Source organism: Phaethon lepturus, unplaced genomic scaffold (genome assembly GCF_000687285.1).
Source record: "Phaethon lepturus isolate BGI_N335 unplaced genomic scaffold, ASM68728v1 scaffold4855, whole genome shotgun sequence".
NCBI lineage: Eukaryota > Metazoa > Chordata > Aves > Phaethontiformes > Phaethontidae > Phaethon > Phaethon lepturus.
Genome location: NW_010539745.1, coordinates 28,091 through 47,563, shown reverse-complemented (window position 1 = coordinate 47,563; position 19,473 = coordinate 28,091). Strand labels below are relative to the sequence as shown.

General features: G+C 39.5%; 1 protein-coding gene across 5 annotated transcripts in view; it reads right to left on the bottom strand.

Moving 5' to 3' along the window:
* Positions 1 to 1,219: 1,219 nt before the first annotated feature.
* The window catches only part of LOC104620863 (core histone macro-H2A.1), a 38,136-nt gene continuing 19,882 nt past the window's right edge, over positions 1,220 to 19,473 (bottom strand). For 3 of the 5 annotated variants that reach the window (XM_010287198.1, XM_010287197.1, XM_010287199.1), the window contains exons 5-8: positions 15,219 to 15,318; positions 9,678 to 9,767; positions 6,361 to 6,535; positions 1,220 to 1,953 (exon numbers count right to left, since the gene is read on the bottom strand). In XM_010287198.1, the coding sequence (XP_010285500.1) occupies positions 1,788 to 1,953; positions 6,361 to 6,535; positions 9,678 to 9,767; positions 15,219 to 15,318 (531 nt within the window). In that variant the 3' untranslated portion in view covers positions 1,220 to 1,787. Of the gene's footprint in view, positions 1,954 to 6,360; positions 6,536 to 9,677; positions 9,768 to 13,651; positions 13,743 to 15,218; positions 15,319 to 19,473 lie in introns of all 5 variants that reach the window. The other 2 variants (XM_010287200.1, XM_010287201.1) reach the window with 1 other exon arrangement.

The window sequence follows — 19,473 nt, the reverse complement described above, 5'->3', positions numbered from 1 at the left end:
TGCTGTGTTAAAAATCCCCTTCTGTGCTGAAAAATTAGGGCCCTTTTCACACCAAGTGTTTCCTCAGGTACCTGCTCATCCATGCTCTCTTCTATTTCTCAATCCTTTTAGTGACACCTAGTGAAATTTGTAGAAAGTGCAGTTTCAGTCTTGCAGTTAACTACAAGAATCAAAGCAACTGCTGTAACACACACTTCACAATTAAATGCTGAAGTACTGCACCTTATTTCATTTACTGCCAGTTGAACTGCTGTCTTTGAAGAATGATACCAGATGCATTTTGGCTGTTTAAAACTTTCAAGTTTGAGCCCATACTATGCTCAAACACATTATGTAGTTGAAGCACAAAATTAATTTACTCTTCCTTTTAACTTTGTGTATGTGTTTAGAATAAGACTGTAACTTTAAAGTTTGTCTTCTGTTGTTGCTGCTCTTCTATAGCAGTCCACTTGGAAGCTCTGAGCATCTGGACTTCTACACAAAAATCCAAATTCTTGCAGGAGCCTATGCTACACATTTTTAATACTTGGTATTCCTGAGCTTACTGAGAAGTCGGTCAGCTTTGGTCCATTCATTGCTCTGGGTCAAGCCAGAGTGGCTGTGAAGTGTTCTTTCATCAGCAAATGAAGTTTTCAGCAGAGATGGAAAGCGTATGCCTACTATCTAGAAAGCAGGCTCAAGACTTCAAAGGAAGAGCTTCCTCTGGAGAGTAAGCATTCATATGCAATAGCTTTTGAACATGTAACCTCTTCTTTCTCAAAGTACAAAAAACAAGTGACTTCCATAAAGGTTTATGTTGGTATGGATTTCAGCTGTGCAAATGACAAACCAGGCTCATAAATGGTTGGAAAAAAATACATAAATGGCTTCAAATGGGCCAATATTAAGATGACTGGAACTAGTTCAAAAAATCCTGGGCCTTGCTTGATCTAAGATGCTTCAACCTCCCAAATGAAACCAGCCAATTAAGTCTGACTCTGAACAGGAACATCTGAAGCACCAACAGGAAAGTCTGAATACTCACTGGAAAGAGATGCGATTGTGAGCATCATGGGGCACACAGCCAGCCAGCAGGCGCAGGTAAGAGCCCCAGCATCTCCAAATGTGCTTCCAGGCCACTGGTTCAGATCTGGTGTTTTATCATCCCTCTCATAGCTAACTTTTCAGAATTTAGAAAATGAAGGCTTAACAGAAAGATTAATTCAAATACACCAACAGCAACAGTTCAAACATTTTACTAAATCAATTCACACAATTTCAAAATTGTAAATATAATTAGGGACAACAGGGTTTCTGTATTTTTTCTTCCAGATTTATCATTAAGACAATAAACAAACACAAATTAGGTTTATAGCATCTGTTCTTTTAAAAAATGAAAGGAACGCCACTTGATGTATTTGATAAAGCACCACAACACAGTTACAAAATAGGGTTGGCCTGTTTCTTTCACAAGTAAAAGACTACATACTCCTAATGGCTTTCTGCTTCAATCCATACTTCATTAAAATAAAACTATAAAATCTCCTAGATTACGCTAAGTTCAGACGATGCCTGGGATACAGTGCATTAACAGCAGTAATGCCAACTATCAGTGCCAGCATAAACCATTTTAGAAAGTAAAAACAAACAAAACAAAACCCCCAAACAAAACAAAAAAACAAACCCCAACAACAAAACCCCCACCTTTATTCCCCTAGATGAGCAAAATTTCAAATAAGGGATGCTCTGTTTCACAATGAGTTAAGGATTTGGGGAGGACGATGGGCTGGTACTGTAGCTTTCTAGGCTTAGTTGGCATCTAGTTTGGCCATTTCCTGCACGTATATCCCTATACTCTCGCTGTCAAAGAGCACAAAGTACACCGTCTTGATTGAAGAGGACATTGTTGACACAAAATAGCTGGAGATGGCTTTCAGGATCAGCTGAGCAGCTGTTTGCTTTGGGAAGCCGTTTCTAGAAGGAGAGACAAAAAAATGCAAATAAAATCAAGACTTGCTGAACAAGCTTTTGATGGTTTAACCTTGCAGGGAATGCTCAGCCTTTTCTCTGCTGTGGCACAGTAAATAAAGCTACAAAGCCAGTGTTTACAGTCTGAATTAGAAACTACAAACTTGTTTGTTTAGGCAAGACTTAAAATGTTCAAACAGAAGAAAAGCACTCCCAAAATATGAACACAGAGTCCACACACATTAATGAGTTGAACCTTTGAATATCTGATGGTCAATTATTCTCATTTAACAGACAAGTAAGTAAACCAACGACCTGAAGTGTTCAGGAAAACAGCATATACCTTAGAGTCCAGAAAGCAAACCAACCGTTAAAGAAAAAAAAAAAAGGGATAGAGAACTTGACATAGAAAATGAAGCCTGAAAAGACACAAAGTACAAAATGGTTTTACCACTATTAATGGTTAATAATATAGCACAAAATTTTAAAAGTTGCAAAGGTGAGCAAGTCTGCTCCCCTGGGTCACAGTGAGCCCTGTCCTGGTGGGGTCAGTCTAAATTTACTGGCCTTGGGAAGCCACGGTAGTTGTGTCAGGTCTGAGGACAGACTTAAGGGGCTCAATGGCTTTTCTAAGCCAACCTCAGCAACACTTCCAACACTGCTTACCTCCTTTTTAATTACTGGCTGATTCAATGTACGTACAGTCTTAAGAAAAGTATCTTCAAAGGTATTCGCTTGGTATCAACTGGAGAGTTCTAAAACCCAGAGGCCTCTCTACTCCTCGAGCAATGCCCAAAGAAAAGGGTCCTGCCCGCTGCTTCTGGAGAAGCCTCAGACAAAAAGAACAAACCTTGCTGCTTTCTCAGATGACAAAACTCTGTGTGACTGAATTTTAAAACTCAATGTCTAGCCCAGGAACCCTTCTTATAAGCTTTTTCATGTTTTTATCTAGCAGCTCTTATCTGAAAGCTTCATCTAACCTTAAAACAGGTCAAGCACAAGCAAAACTGTCTGAACAAAGCCATGACCTGAACTGTGAGTTTTATAGGTCATGGCAAACTCCTGAAATTACATCTGGTAACTACTCCGAATGTGGCCTAAGCTTTGCTGCTGTATTACTCATGAAGTCCTGCTGCCCACCCAGACTGTGGTCCCGCCCTAGCCAAAGCCTGAGCGCTCCCTGAGCCGCAGCGAAGCACATTGCAGTTACCAGTCTGAGGTGATGCGACACAATCGCTCTGTTACGGGCAGGACCCAAACGGAATTTGAAAGAGCCCCTTGAACATCACCTGGTTGCCCGACATGTGCTTACAGATCCGTGGTGGTCAATACTCCCTGTTACAAAGCATGTACTATTAATGATACTAATAATTTACAGATTACACAGGTGGCTGAGTTTCTCAGAGTTTCCTCAGCAATCCCAGTAAGCAGCTGGACTAAATGCACCTCTGGCACTAACAGGTGCAACATCACTTAGCATTTGCTCACTGAAGCATCAAACTCTGGTAATAAAACACTGTTGTACTCTCCCTCTCATTACATGCTGCCAGACACAAAATGAGAAAGGCAACTGCCTGTGTCACAGCCCGCTCACTGCGCATTACCTTGCCATAAAATATACTCTGAGAGCAATTCCGTGGTAGTACTGCCTGTAACGTGACATTATACATGCTGCCTGGAGATAACACTTGTGATATTTCAAAAATGATGACATGAAATAGCTCATGCTGTTTCTTTCTTTTCTGAAAATGCCCTATTTTTTCTTTTACTGAAGAAGGAAAAAAGGAAAAAGCATTGTGAGAAAACCTTGTACTCTTCTAAAGCCAAATGAGCTGGTCAGGGAGAATCAGCTGTTAGACACGTTGATCAACTGAGAGCATAGTTCTGACACGGGAGCTACCTCCTACTGCCACCTCACACAGAGAAAGAGACACAGACTCAGTGTGCCTCCACATCTGATCGCTTGCTAGGCACTTACAAATGCTGCAGCCTGGCATATACTGAACAGATCTTTGAGGAATTTTGCTCCAGAGCAGAATTGCCACACAGGCCAGCATCAAAATCAAGGTATACACCGTTCCTGAGCTGCTCACAGGGGACTCTGAAGTCATACAACCTCCACTTCAGCAGTGTTCCAGCAGGGCGCTCGCAACAGGGCAAATGAAAGAAGAGCAGCCTGGTCAAAGGGAGGCGTGCACAAAGGGAAGCCGACTAAAGTGAATTGTTTAGGACCACTGTCCCAAAAAAAAGGAAAGAAACAGAGCAGGAAAATCAGAAGTAGGATCCTGACCCAATGGCCATGTGTGGGCTGCAGGAAAAAACAGAAGCCTCTTGCGTTGATCTACTGGTCAGAGTTAAACTCTTGTGAAAAGGTGGTTTGAGACTTTAGCCAAGGTAGTGTCAATTCAGATCAAAGTCAGAGCCTCAGAATGAAATCCTACTCTGGGGACGATTTTATGTTCAATCCCTACGTTTTCTTTCTCTGTTATCCTGCTGGTCCTACCAGACTGAACTCCAGGCTACCTCTGTACAGCACCCAACTTGTGCTTTCCACAAGTTGGCTGGAGCTGAGCATCTGGCCCACTGAACGCTACAACTATGCTATTTTATTTCCCCCTGTGATTTATTTGAACTGCCCTCATGTAATCCCATTCCTCAACTATAAAAGAGAATGAAACTGTTTATGTGGGTTTATTGGGTGATGTCTGCTTGACAGATGTCTGTACTAGAGCAGCCGCATACATGTGGTGTCTTTGGCATTTGCTGTCTTTCAAAGCTTTACTTTTATCTTTTTTAACACTTCTGATTTCATAAAAACAAATAAGGAGTATTGTCAGAATATATTCTGTTCTCTCAAAAAATTAATTTATGCTTAAATATCGCTAATTAAGAGAAAAAAGGAAAAATACACAACCTCATGCATTTCTCAAGGCCTGTTGATCCCTCTCCATCTTCTAAAAGCACCACTTCAACTGGCTTGAGTGAGAATGATGTGCATAGGCCAAGTTGATAACTTAGCCACAGACCTTGCCTGTCAGTAACCAGATTTCCCAACAGAATGTGAATCTCATGACTATTCAGGGTTTTATCATCGTCCAACACCAATCAACTACTTCGCAACAAGGGCTGGGAATGGTTCTTCGCTGGGAACCATCCAGAACAGAAAGGGCTCTGTGGAAGATGCTTTACATAATCTCGCTTTAGACACCTACACAATCAACTCCATAGTCACTCTACGGTTCGTGGAGGAACACAGTTTCTCCGAAAGAGCAATTCAGAGCTTCTCTTTGTACTATATTCTCCACTAGATTTCTCTACTGTTCCACAAAGTTTGCTTAAAATGACACCCATGCAAATGAACCTTATTTTGAACTTTGTCTCATGCAAGTTGCTTAAATTTATTATTCTAGTGAAACTTCCATTTCTTTATTGTCATTCACCCAAAAGCTCAAATAGTGCTTTCTGCCCTAACCCACAGAATACGCAGGAATTAATCTAGTGTTGCAACATGGCACAATGCGAAGAATATTCTTACTGTACATCACCCAACTTCTTTCATGGCAAATTCAAAAGGGACAGTTGTTCAGGGTTAAATACTCGACAGTGTAATTCAGCCTAGATTTGGCCCTTGGTCTTCATATCGAGCCACCATTAAGGGCTAAGTGTTCCAAACCCACCCAAAACCCAAGAGCCTCAGATTAAAAGTGTAGTCTGTATTTAGATTCTTAAGAATGTGATCCAACTTTCAAAAGCACTGAGCCTCCTGTACAAGGCCAAAGAACCTTAGCTTTAGACTTCAGCTTTCAAAAACCTTGGCAAAGGCTTTTAAGGCCTTTTTTTTTTTCCTCCCTGAAAGAGTCTCATGATGTAAACTGTGTGAAATTCATCTTACAGATTTTTGTATGAAAGTTTGAAGTGACTTTGCAAATCCTAAGAATCAAGGCACTTCAGATTTGCTGCTTAAATGAACAGAGACATGTCTTCTGGCCAGCCTAAGACAGATATTGCAGTAAGTTTAATTATGCACTAAAACTAGGTAAAATAGACCCCTTTTCTTTATGTTCTCCTCCACAGCCCCAATTTATATGAACAAACTGATAATCTGAAAAAAGTCTTTTAATATCCTCTTTAAAGGTTTGTTTTATGCTCTTTAACCTATCTGCATGCTTTAAGATTCTGCAGGGATCACTACAAGACCTGCCAAACTTGAGCTAGTGTGCAGAATACTGCAGGCTCCATGCACAGCTTGAACGAAGCTAGAAGAAACACTTCTTTCAAGGAACCGATCTAAACGAACAAGATGAAAGTCAGCATTGTAGCAATGGATTCTGTACATGAGAAGGGACTGGAACATATGAGATGGCACTTCGAAAATGTGACCCATTTGGCATCGGGTTTGTGTAACAGCCTTACCTGCCACTGCCAATTGAAGGAAATGCAATTGATTTCAGCTTCTTTTCATCAGCCAGAGCCAAGCAGTTCTTCACCGTCTTTTCCAGCAGCTCCTCGCATTTGTCTGAGCCCCAACCTGGGCTATTACAGTGGATCACAAATTTCGCAGGCAATCCATGGCCAGCACTGACAACAGCTAGTAGGAAATGAAAGTGAAACATAATTGCTTTCCTCTCCTTAGGATTAAAACAGTGCATCTGTGATTAAAATAGCAAACAATTGACAGACATTCCTTTAGCCCCCGTGAATGTTTTAGATTACAAATCACACAGCCTTAAAATATAACAACATGATTACAGAGACTTTGTATTTTCCATTTCCAGCTGCACTATGCTGTGGTAATTTATAAATCATAGCTATAATTGAGCTTATTTTAGAGAGAGCAAGAATTCATGGCTGACATCAAAGGAAACACATTTATATTGGGGATTGTGCAAACTTGTGTAACGTGTAAGGAGAAAGGCAGTAATCTGTTAGAACATACACCATTCAAGGGATGAATTTGCTTTGCTTCAGTTTACTGCCAAGCCACAGTAAATATCAGGATGCTGGACAGTCACACTGAGTTAGGACTTGTGTGACCTTCAGCTACTCCTGCTAAATACACTGTTTAGCTAGCTTCTGATTGCACGGCAACCCGACCCGCATCGGTTCAGAGCTACTAAGTGCTCTGCAAACTGGTAACGAAGGCCGGAAAAGAGGTGAATTAAGAGTTTTGCTTTACTTCCAGCTTTGTTTCTGAGCAACTGTAAAAACATTTTGTGTGATTTCAAGACTTCGGGCCTGGTCTTATTTGAGCTGTTTTGCTAATGGGTTTTAGTTTATCTCTTTCACCCATTCTTGACAGATGGTTGGAGAGGATGCATTTACAGATTCACAATGTTTGATTCACGCTATTTATATACCAACAGGCAAGACCTTGCATGTACAAAGTAACGTAGAAGAACTTTTACCATGCTAAAGGCGTATTATCACCGTGATACCGCCACGGATGTGTGGGGACTAAGAGGATGCAGCACAGCCTGCCTACAAACTACTGGCAGCCAAGGATTCTCCGACCAGAGGCCTTCTCTCAGCAGGAGAACACATTCTGGGTTCACCACTTCCCATCACAGAGCAACAACAGACTGTGGTCTGCCTGCCAGAAAACAGGGCAAGAGGATCACTGCCATTTCTGAAACGCACCGGTCTGTGGTTGCAATTAAAAACTTGTAACTTTGGTTTGTTAAAAAAAAAAAAAATAAGGAGGGGAAGAAAAACATCCTAATCACAAGTTGAAGGAAGAAAAACAGATAGTCGAAATCTCACAAGAGCATACACTGAACCTTCGTGAAGAGGCAGCCCCCTAACACGCACACTTTGGGATATCATCATACGTGGCCACAAAAGTATAGGTATAAAACGGCAGCTTATGTCCTCAAAAACAATAATAAAAGTATCAGTAATTAAAAAAAATTTAGAAGTCAGGTTTGGAGGGTTTTGTAAAGATGCTTAGAGGTCAGAAATCCTCTCATCCATTCTGGAAAGTTTATAAGGCATTTTGTTATATAAGTGTAGAAGAAATAACTCTTGGAGCACAATCACATACATATACTTTCCTAGAGCTGCTGCAGCAAAGAAAAAATAGGCTTTGTCATATGGCATTCTGACTGGAGGTTAATTGGAAGAGTACGTTTTGAAGGACAATGGAAGCAGGAGCATTTATGTTCTTATGGGTTTGTAGATTCTCAATGTGTTGAATAGCCTCAGTGTCAGGCAATGCTAATTTGTCATAATGTGCAACTAAAACGTTGGCAGATTCAGCATACATCATAAATCCAAGAAAAATCTATTAAAAGCAGCTGACACATTTCTAGTGAGATGTGAAATGTGGATAATATCTTCATCCTGAAAGAATAAAATACTGTATTGATACACATCACCAACTTTAATATTTCTCAGGGAGTGTTTTCTAGGGTAGTCATTAATTAACTCATTTGGATTCTGTTGAGGACAACTGTTAATTACCAAGAGCAGTTGTCCCTTCAAATGCAAATGCTCAGAAAGGGGAAGTAAGTTATGCTTTTGCTGTAGAAAAAGACAGACAGAACCACGGACACGTTCTGTGCTAGTTACAATTATATTCCAGGCAAGGAGCCTGGTTATTGGTGGATTAAAGGGATACCCATGTAACTGAGAAATCAGAAAACTGGGTATCTGTGTGACTGAGAAATTGATGTGTACCAATTCGTCTCGAGAGTCCTCCACCAAGGCCCTAACAGCCAGTTTCTGCCAGTGTAGTGCAGAGCTCCTCACAGGGTAAGACTGCCAAGCACCCCTCAGCTCTAAGGAATTCACTGATGGCTGAGAAAAAACTCTTTTGTTTCCAAGTTGCAATCTATTTGTAAGCAGTTTGGTCTGGGCTGATAAAGAATACTGTACAGAAGTAAGCAACAAAAAAAGTGAATAATTGAATCTACATATTTTTTCAGAAAAAGAATTCCAAGAAAAACTTACTAAAAATTTTAAAAAGCAAGGAAAAAACCCAACATATTAAACACCAGCAGTAAACAGTTGTAATTTTTCCTGTCAGAGCTGAAGTCTTAAATCTCCTCTTCAGCTTTAGTCAGAATTCGTTTACAAAACTGCGCACACTGTATTTATTTTTATAGCATAAACACAGATGGCAGAATCAGCCTTCTATATGAACAACATGTATCAGCAATTTCACAGATGATGTAAAATTACATATCATCATTACCAAACTTTATTACTCATATAGTAGATTCTTCTCAGATATTACATAAATTTTGATAACTAGGCATCAAAAAGTTGTAAGCTTTTATAGCGATGATTTTGGTACTGATTAAACAAAGTACCCAAGCAGATGCTTAACTTTAAGCATGTGCTTAAGTTCAGTGAAAGTCAGCAGCACTTCAGCAAAGCAGATGTTTAACAGAGTTGTACTCAACTGCTCTGAGAAATAAGCATCTAATTAATTGCTTTTCTGAACTGTGCCCTTAATAATCAACATCCGTTGCGTATGCGTGTACCTGTGAACAGGTTTTACTTGTACCACTCATCACTACATCACTTCTCAGATGCTCCGGTAAAGGTTACTTAAGATGCAATGTGTGTATTTAACTTGGAGAATACAAATACCATGTAACCCATGACAGTTGCTGCAGACGGCACGAGCCCAAGTGTTGCGCTACAGCGAGATGGGCTGGGCTGCCGCAGGCAGCGACGCCACTGCCCGCAGCGTTTGGTTTGCAGGTTTCCGAAGCGCAGAACCTCACCTCCAGCTATGTCCAATGGCCCGTTCTTTTTGCGAAGCTCAATGACAGCTTCCACAAACTCCTTGCCGCCTTTCTTTTCCAAAGTGCTCCCTGAACAGAGAATTGTTATTTTACTCCTCTGATCCCAGGTTTCCACAGCAGACGTGTGACTCATCATTATTTTTTATTACATCATTCTAGAGTTTTCTGCCCAAACATTTTGGGGACTGCAAAGTAAGATCTAAACCTTTTGGGACTTCAGAATTAGCTAGTCATTAAAAACAACAACAACAACAACAACAAGAAAAAAGCAAAAGAGACAACCCTAACAACCCAAAAACCTCACATCTGTATCCCTTGCTAACATTATCAGACTCCGATTTTAATGTCAAAACATCTGACATGACATCCCTACCTCCTTCCTTATCATGAGCATCTGTTAGTGTGAAATGTTCCAGAAGAATGTGCTAGCTCAAGAGTGGTTGAAGGTTCAGAATTCCTTCCCCTAAGATTCATTTCCCCTCTTCTCTTACAAATTGTTTTAAAGAGCCATTTGCCACAATAAGAATTTGAAACTCACCTGATCTTGGTCCCTGACCCCAACAGGTGGCACCAGGAATGAAACAGTCTCGTGAGTGCAGCGGGCTGCTTTACTTGGTAACTGCCCAGCTTGTTGAGCCACCTTTAACCAAGAGGAAGAGCCTCAGAAATCAGGAGAATCTCTAAGGAACATATTCCTCCAATGAAGTTCTCTAACTACAGCTAAGGAGCTGGACAAAGGCATTCTGGGAGGAGAAGAGCTGTGCAGTGTTTCAGGGCAACCAAAAGGTATGGTGTTTACAAAGGCAGTCCATCACTAAATGGTTTAGATCTTATTTTGCAGCTCTAGTTTTAAATATTAATATAAAAAAACAGCCCAAGAAAGCATATTCCTAACTACATAAGCATCCCACATCAATTTTGCACTGTGCATATTAATAATAAAGGTAGATAAATAAAAAGCAGTGATATCGTAAAGGCTCTGATTTATTACTTTGAAAACTGATTGCCAAAAATTCAGAACTAGGATCTGTAAAGATCTAGACATTTATTTGGTGAAACCCCTTACTTTCACTGATGAAGAAAGAAAAAACGCGTTTTCTGATGGAAGTGCACATACTGTATGCTCAGGGAAGCAGAGCCACTCCTCCAAGCTTCAGTTTACTAAATAGGGCTATAGCTCTAAGAACTCACAGGACTGCAAGATGCTTTTGTTTTGACACCATTGCTAAATTTCTTCCAAAACGAAGATTAGAAGCTGAAAACAATGCATTCGTTTGTTCATTCAAAAACTGACTCTGTGACCCTGCCTCTATTTTGCTATTGGCAGTTTATTGCTTTTGGGCTACAAAAGCTGAGGACAATTAAAAAATGTGCCTTTTCTTTTGCTTTTTTCATAACCAAATTCACAATGGGTGCTTGCCAAAAGCTGGACTGCAAGGTCAGAGTGTAATTTGCTCTTTGTGCTCACTGAAGCTTTTTTATACGAGTACTTCGGTCCAAGTTTATTCAGACAAACTCCTCGCCAGGAATTTTCTGAAACTCAAAGTTACCTATCCCTGTGCAACCGAGTGGAAGGCACCATCTTACAAATCTCTTAGAAAAGGCAGCGATGGGTAGCTTTGTAGCGGTACGGTGTCTTAGGAGAGCGTGCTAGGAGAGGGGACGCAGCCCAGCCCCGAGGGGCTCGGAAAGGCACTGCCCTTCAAAGGCAGCGACCTGCCAGACACACAGCGCCCTTGGCCGAACCAGCCCAGCAGACGTGGCTGACACCAGGGTCTTATAGAATCACTCTGACAGAGAAGGGACGGGGATGGAAAGAAACAGCCTTCCCTTCTGGTTATATTCTTGTTGTATGTATTTCTGTAACATTCCTATTTATATTTGTGTATATTCCAGTTACATTCCCCTTGAGTCCATAAAGTCAGATCAGTCCTAAAACCCATGACATTCGTAAGCCTTAATTTCTCTTGTTTCAAGGGGAAACATAATTAAGCCTCGTGCAGAACCTAGGAACAGAAAAGATCTATTAAGTAGGTCATTTCTTTGCCATTGCAAAGCTGTTGTACATTTAATGGAATTTAGCCTGGTTTGGTTTAATTCAAACCAGAAGGATCAGCTTTTTCCCTTCTACTGGGAATTAATTTATAATTAAAAGCAATGAACAACCTTGTCAGTTTATTTCACGGAGCTCTCTTCTTGCAGATCTGGTACAAAGAAGAGCAAAAGTAGTACTTGGTATGAATCAGTAAGGTTTTCTGCATTTACTCCTCAATTACATTCTTCCTCTGATTAATTGAGAGGGTTTATATTGAAATTATATTTCAGAACTATGTTGTAAATCAGCTTCATCTGGGAAAGGACATAACTGTATTTAACCATTTTCCACTACATTAGCAAGTTTCTTGATGGAAGTCTTGCTTCACAGCTTCAAGGTTAGTAGCTTATTTGCTCACAGGCATAAATATGTGTCACTCCCATGAGAATAAGATCATTATCTCATGCTTTCCAAGCAGGCATTGGTATCAGTGTTGAAAACAGCGTTAGCAGAAATTTAGGCTCTAAAATTCTCAGGATAAGCCCCCAGTACATTTAAATTGTTAGGGAAAAAAACAACAAAAATTAAAAAAAAAAAAAAAATTTAGATGGGTAAAAGTTAATCATTGGAAGCTAAGCATTTGTGCACTTCTATTCTTTCTTACAGCAGTCAGAGGCAACAGGAACCTACACTAAGGAAGGAGCAGTGCAGCTTCCAGACAATTTTCTTTGCAGGGCAGCAAAGCATTTCTTTGTCAAAGGGTAGGAGACAAGCACATTTAGCTAAATGAGTCTGACAGACTTTAGAAGCATATCCTTCAGATGCAGGGTATTATGACACTTTTATTTTAATGTCCCTGCATAACGTTTAGCCGGCCAAGTCACAGCTGTTCTTGCCCAACAGGCTACACAGAGCTACATTTGTCTGCCTGTTACTCAGAAAGTAGCCCCTTCAGAAAAAGCAGGTGGTGTTGGACATGCCAGCTCGGCAGCAGGACGCCTGTCCCTCCAAGCCAGCATTGAAAGAGGGCCTCGGGCGGGGAGGGAGACCATCCGCACAGTGACGATGAGGTTAAGATGAGATGCAGAACAGAGGCTGGGATCAGGTGGCTTTTTTTTAAGCATGGTGGGTCATCACCCTTACCAGCAACTTCTGTCTTCAGCCCAGTTTCTGATTTGCCTTCTCAAATTATCAAGGCAGTTCAGTTAAAGCACTGCTACCTTTTTACAAAACCCTTCAAGATACTGTACGTAAAGAGGGGTATTACTAAGATAAGAGTTACTCAGGGGACGCTTAAGATACTGAATTAAGAGGTCTGTCATGTTTTCTATCATGCCTTCTCTCATCGGTGTAGCTTAGATGACCGACCGCCTGAAAAACGGCTGTAGCGTCACTAGCCGTGTGCTTGTGGGCGTGAGGACCGTTGAGCAGGGCTAGGAAGGTAAGCGGTCCATAAGGTAAAATACAAAAAAACTAACCAATCTTAAGGGTTCAGAAAATACAGATGGGCCAGATCCAGTATGCCAGATGTGAACATCTGAAACTTGGCATGGAGAGGGTGTACTGGAACTGGTTAGAAATCTAAAGATCAAGACTCAAACCATATTCAAAACAGGCATTTAACATGTCAAACAAACAATGCGATAATTCATTTTCCTTGGTCACATGCCTGCATTGAATGTACTGTCCCTGCACTTCAAATTTTGGCGGTGCATTCTAGTGTTACTTCTGAAAGCCTGATTTGGTGATAAACATCAAAAATGCCTACTGAGTTTGCAATTACTTATTTCTTTTGACTGTCAGTCAGGACTGCTGGAAGTGAGAAATGAATGCAAATCTGCATAGCTACAACAAGCTTGTGGCTGCTGATTGACCATGCACACACATACAAACTCCGCAGCACTGAACTTTCCATTACCTACGTCACCACCGGTGTAGAAGTCAGAGTTTGTCGGGTGAACGACAGCATCACTGTCGATCGTGGCAATGTCAGCCTGTACAACTTGCAACTACAACAGGTAAACAGATGTATATCAACCACGTTGGACAGAGACCCAGCACAGGCTCTACATTTACACATGTACCAACGTCCATATTTTCCTACCTTTACATCTCCAAACCTTGCGCCAAAGGAGTATGCTGAGTTGTGTGTGCTAGGGAACAGGAGGAGCAATATTGAGTATGACATGATCAAATAAATGTTAAAATGACAAGTCAGAGCAATCACATGAGATCATTTCCAAAGTTTTAAAATCAGCTAATACCCCATTTCACTTTGCAGAAACCTAGAACAACCAGTTCCCCACAGAGCATGACACTAAAATATGGAATCTGTTTAAAAAAAGAAATTCAGGATCATCAAGCCAAACAAAATAACTAGTTTCTCCATTTTGTCAGCATCAATAAGCTGACAGGCACTAATCCTCATACGTATAGCAATTCATCATTTTGTTTCTAAAAATGTCAGTCTCCTTCATATGGAGGAGACCATGGATTTGCAGACACAGCTGTACCAAATTTGCTTTAAAAAAAATATAAATGATCAATTTTATAATTTAAAAGCAAAGTATATTTTCTAATTATGTGCTGGAATGGCTAAGAGAGTTGTGAAAGTATACATATTTCTGAGAAAGGCTGATTTAAAAATTAGCCTTCTTAAATCTTTTTCTTGTTAAATTACTTGTGTACATTCCCATAGGAAATGCAGTAGTAGAAGAATTATGGGTTGTATTCCATTAAGGAAGTTTAAAAAAAGACGACAGCAGCAGGTGTAATCAAATAAGAAGGTAATACAATATGTAATGCACAAAAGTTAATTTTTCTTTTACTTTTGCTGAAGAACAGCCTTCTGTTGAAAAAGGAAATTTTTTTCCACTCTGGAACAAGACAGAAGCTTTAAAAGCGATACACCATCTACGATAGTATCTACAAGTTCACTGTTGGCATAATATCAATATTTGAGTTTTCAGATGAATGTGAAAGCGATGGGGGGGTAACTGAAGCATAATGGAAACAAATTATTTGACTAAATTAAACATGAAATTAAGGTAGGAAAGACTGAGGGATAGTTAATTATTTAATCATTCCTCTTCAAAAATTTTATGGCTACTCTGAGTAGCAGAAGAAAACACGAGATTGCAGTTAGAATGGAGAAACTGCTTATTTTGAAAACAACCTGACAAAAAAGTATTTTAGTCCTCAAAGTATCCAAATAAGAAACCCCCCAAAATAGCTAACAGTCACATATGATCATTATGGAAAAGAATTCAAATGATCTGTTTTAACTGAGATCAACTTGAAGACTAGCAATAGCTGCAAGTATTCAGATTTGGTGAAAAAGTATTTTGAATATAGTTCTTCAACAAAACAGAACCTGCAAGATTTGAATTTCTGCTCTTATTAAATGGATGAAGCCCTAGAGGGTAAATTCTGGGTTCCATAATTTCCATGTGACCGTTAGTTGTGTCAACCCATGCCCCATTTACCTAGGTCATCTTTAAGGTCAATGTCAGCATTGGTAGGATTGATAATGGCCTCCACCTCGAAGCCGGCTAAATTACTGATTTCACTGTGAATAAGGTTCAGCTGAAAAGAAAAGCATGAGGTGGGAAATAACAGGACAGCTGGGAAATCACAGAGAAGCTGCAGAAAAGTGAGCTTTGCAACACAGATGGAGATAGCATCACTGCAAACAAATATGCAAAATAAAAGGCAGGTCATAAAGGAGGGTTATTATCCAAAAAAATTTCAAACACAAGACTCAAACATTGTTCACACTGGGAGAACCTACTAACAAGCTCTGTTTTGGCTTTATGCTGACCACTATTTGGGATTCGTATTTTGGCATTATAGGAGGGTACTTGTTCCTCCTCAAAATATAGATGAAGGACACCCTAATCATTTCTTAAGCATCAATTACAGGAATGTGCCATGACCGTTCAGCACCGAAACTGGATAAAAGAATGTGCTCCTCCTTCTCTAAGCCAGCAAACATAAGCATATCTTTGAGAAAGCACATGCTTGTCTCCAGTGATTCCTCCATCCCAACAAGGGGACATGTTTCTTTTTCTTTCTTTCTTAGTGGTCACCATATTCTGTGTTGCAGGTGTTTCAGTTTTCATTTGCACGGTTCTGCTGCCTTTGTGAACGGCTGGTGATGTCCTGTGAGCAGGCACTATTATATGCTTATTGCTCCTGGTTTTGATTTTATTTGCTTTAGCTCCTTTTGTCAGTTATTAAAATGAAGACTTTTAACCCCACCCACTAACACCTATTAACTCCTCTCCTTAACATCCACCTATTTAAAGCACGCTTCTCAATTGCCATCTAAATCATTACAAAATCAGAAGGATTTCTCATGGGCATACAGTAAGGTGAGGAAGTTAGCACAGATATCTAGAGATTAACCTCCCATCTGCACTGTGTGCTCTTAAAGAAAGAATTAATGAAATATGAGGAGGGGCAGGTTTCAATTTCTAGCAACACAGTTTGAGCCAGACTTACAAACTAGTATATAAAATAAGAAGTCAATGAAAAGACCAGTAATGGTAAGAAACCGATTCCGCCATGCCGTACTAGTGAGGATGGTTTTTTTTGGAAGTGCTTACTGCTGTAAAGCGACAGCACAATTTGCTCGCTACTGACAGTTCGGGTGGTGTATGTGACCCACACCACAGAAACAACTCCATAATCTGAGGCAATTTGATGCGAATGCCAGACTTGGCAAAAGTAAAAAATGCAATACGCCGACAGGTACGTGAGGAAGCTCAGAACCAGGGGTTTGCAACACTGCTTCGTAGCCAATGTTGGGAAGTCTGATTTCACATGCACGAAGTTTACTACCACCAACACTTAAAACACTTTAAAATGGAAAAAAAAAAATTTCCTCTTTTATATGGGGAAACACATCGTCTACATCATAAGTTATATTTATATCTACAACATGCACTTAAAATGATCGTTTCAGTAGCTGATTAGGCAATATGGAAAGCAACTATGAAAGAGAAAGTTCTCATTCATATATGCAAGCCCTGAAGTCAGCTGCAGTTAAGTCAGGCTTGCTTTCTAATCCAAAACCCGCTGGGTTCAACCTATGAAGCATAACATATACATTCAGGCATGGCAATTAATCTCATCAATAACTGAATTTTGTCTCTTGGTTTGCAATCCACATCCTGTAAACCTAACTCTTCAAATCTGCTCCTTGTGTATGTGAGTTTATTAATAGGGAATATGAGCCAATTCACGTAACCAATACAAGTGAATGGGTCATTTAAGGAGGCCAACACCCATGTATTTAAAGTCTTATGAAAAAATTATTTCCATCTCATTCATGTGATTATATGAATTGACCTTCTTTCTCTTTTTAAAAGCCTTTGATTTCAAATAATTTACATATGTTGCTTGAGTAAACTATGTTCCCTCAAATTATGGTGATTTTGGCTAAAAATGAGTGTAATTCAGCCCTGTTTTAAGTACGGGTCTGTTCGGGAATTTGTAATAAAAATCTAAGAAAGCTTGCTTTCCAAATAGCTTAGAATCCTTTAATACTTCACACGTGGCGAGTTATTCATACTTCAGTTTGAGTCTTGAGTTTGACTACAAGCAACTGCTGTTTAAAAAAAAAAGTCAAATCAAACCAAAATGTTAAAGAAACTTTATGAATTTTGAAATAAAAAAACAACAACAAAACACATGCACACACCAAAAGACTGTTTTGTGGAGATTTTAACATGTTCCCAAGCAAATTTTGTTAATGTTATAGGTGATTCTCTTTGATCCCTAATTCTGTGTTCTACAAGTTTTTGCTGCAGATCTACCGACTGCAGACCAATTGGTTTCAGACCTTCAATCTATCTCTGCGCCTACTCATATATGGGATTTACATAGCAACCAGCTGGTAATTAAAGTTTCAATTTAACAGCAACAACTAAATGCTTAAAAAGCTGCTCATCGCTGATAACATGTGTTGGCAGCTAAGTATTATTTTGCTGAATTTTGCACTTACTGTTCAATGCAGTGAGCTATCTGATTGCCAAAAATAATCAAAAAATCAAAGTTTTCCCATAGAATTAAATCCTCCGATGAATAATTGCTCAATTTTACTACCCAACAGCATGAAGCACATATTAGACAGAAGAAGTGATCCCCTAAAGGGCCACTTAAAAAAAAAATAAATAGGCACAACTTGCATATACATGTGCAACAAAGGATGGACATAACTTTAGGTAACATTTAAATTTAATGTTAGTTAGATAAAATGCAGATGGCACTTAGCACATCCATGAGTATTTTCTGAGCCAAGCCTTGCATTTATTATTTCAGACAAAATTACCTTTAAAGTCTTGGAACTTTTTCTGGTATGAATTTCATACAGAAAACAGGAGATGCCTGTTGCAGACAACAAGCAGAGGTCTCTCTGAAAGTCCAAATCTTAACGCTTAGGCTTGAGGTCTTACAACTCTGCCCCTACTCTGTAATGGTCTCAGGAAAAACAAACTAGTTAATGTGTAGAACACCACGTTTCCATTGGGATGTCACTTGTAGGATGTGCAATCCTTTACATATTAACTAGATTTTAATATTTAATTAGTGTAGCACTAATACACTTCTACAAGTATAACTGGAGGGTTCTTTGCCATTTCCTGTAGCTGCATGTCAGCAGTTATCTCAAGATTTAATGCAATAACGGTACTTTAAAAAAACTGAACAATACCCAGGTTTGCAACATTCTCATTTGTGTTTTCAGTAATTAAATCTGGGCATATCAGAAGGATGAAGAGCTGCTCTCGCAAATAAAACCCTTCCCTTTCCCTCTGTAAACATGCAGCCAAGAAAAAGATTTTTCCCATTAAACACTTATGAATGACGCGATACTAAGAACAGGATTATTTTCTTCCCTCTCTGCAGCTAGTAAATTATTTCCTGATCTAGCAGGTCAGGTTTTACAGACCAAAGACACATGCTGTAAAGGTGTTCAAGGATGTCACAGGAAGTTACCACACATTGGAAGATACCAATTGTTTGTTTGGGTTTTTTGGCTTCAGGTTTCTGTGTTTGCACTGTAGTTTATTAAGAACACACAGAACATGAAAGTATATTGAAAATCTGTATGTACAAATTCAAGAAAAAGCAAATAACTGCGATTAATATGAGTATTTTTGCTTTTCAAATGGAAAAGCTCAAAGTGTTTTAATATATTAAGCTTTCTCTATGTGAAGAGTGTAACTGTATCTTCATTTCGCCAATAAGGAAGGCAACAGAGAAAGAAGAGGTGATTTACAGTATCTCTGAATCAGCCAAAACCAGAAGCCAAGAGTCATGGTTTCCAGGCCTCCAGCCGAACCAGTTAAACACTGTCCTCCCTACCCAAGAGACTAGCAGATTTTTCCTTCCCTCAAAATGCTGTTTAAGGAGAGTGAGGCTATGCTGAATAGAAGACAGGTCCTCCTCCAAACAGGTAAACACCTTCTGCCCTCACATGCTCTGAAAAAAAGCAGCATGCACAAGTCTGAGGAAACGAACTGCAACACCACTGTCCAGAATCATTACTGAAGAAAATTCTTAATTCATTATGTTTATGAATACCACGTGGCACTAATTTAAGACAACTATAACAAAACAGATTTTTTTTCTTCTGTTAAGCATCACACTTAAATTTAGATAAATACTTTTAAAATCAATTTTTATCTTTTTAAACAGCAATTGCATGTAGAAAGGGATAAGCAGAAGCACTTAACG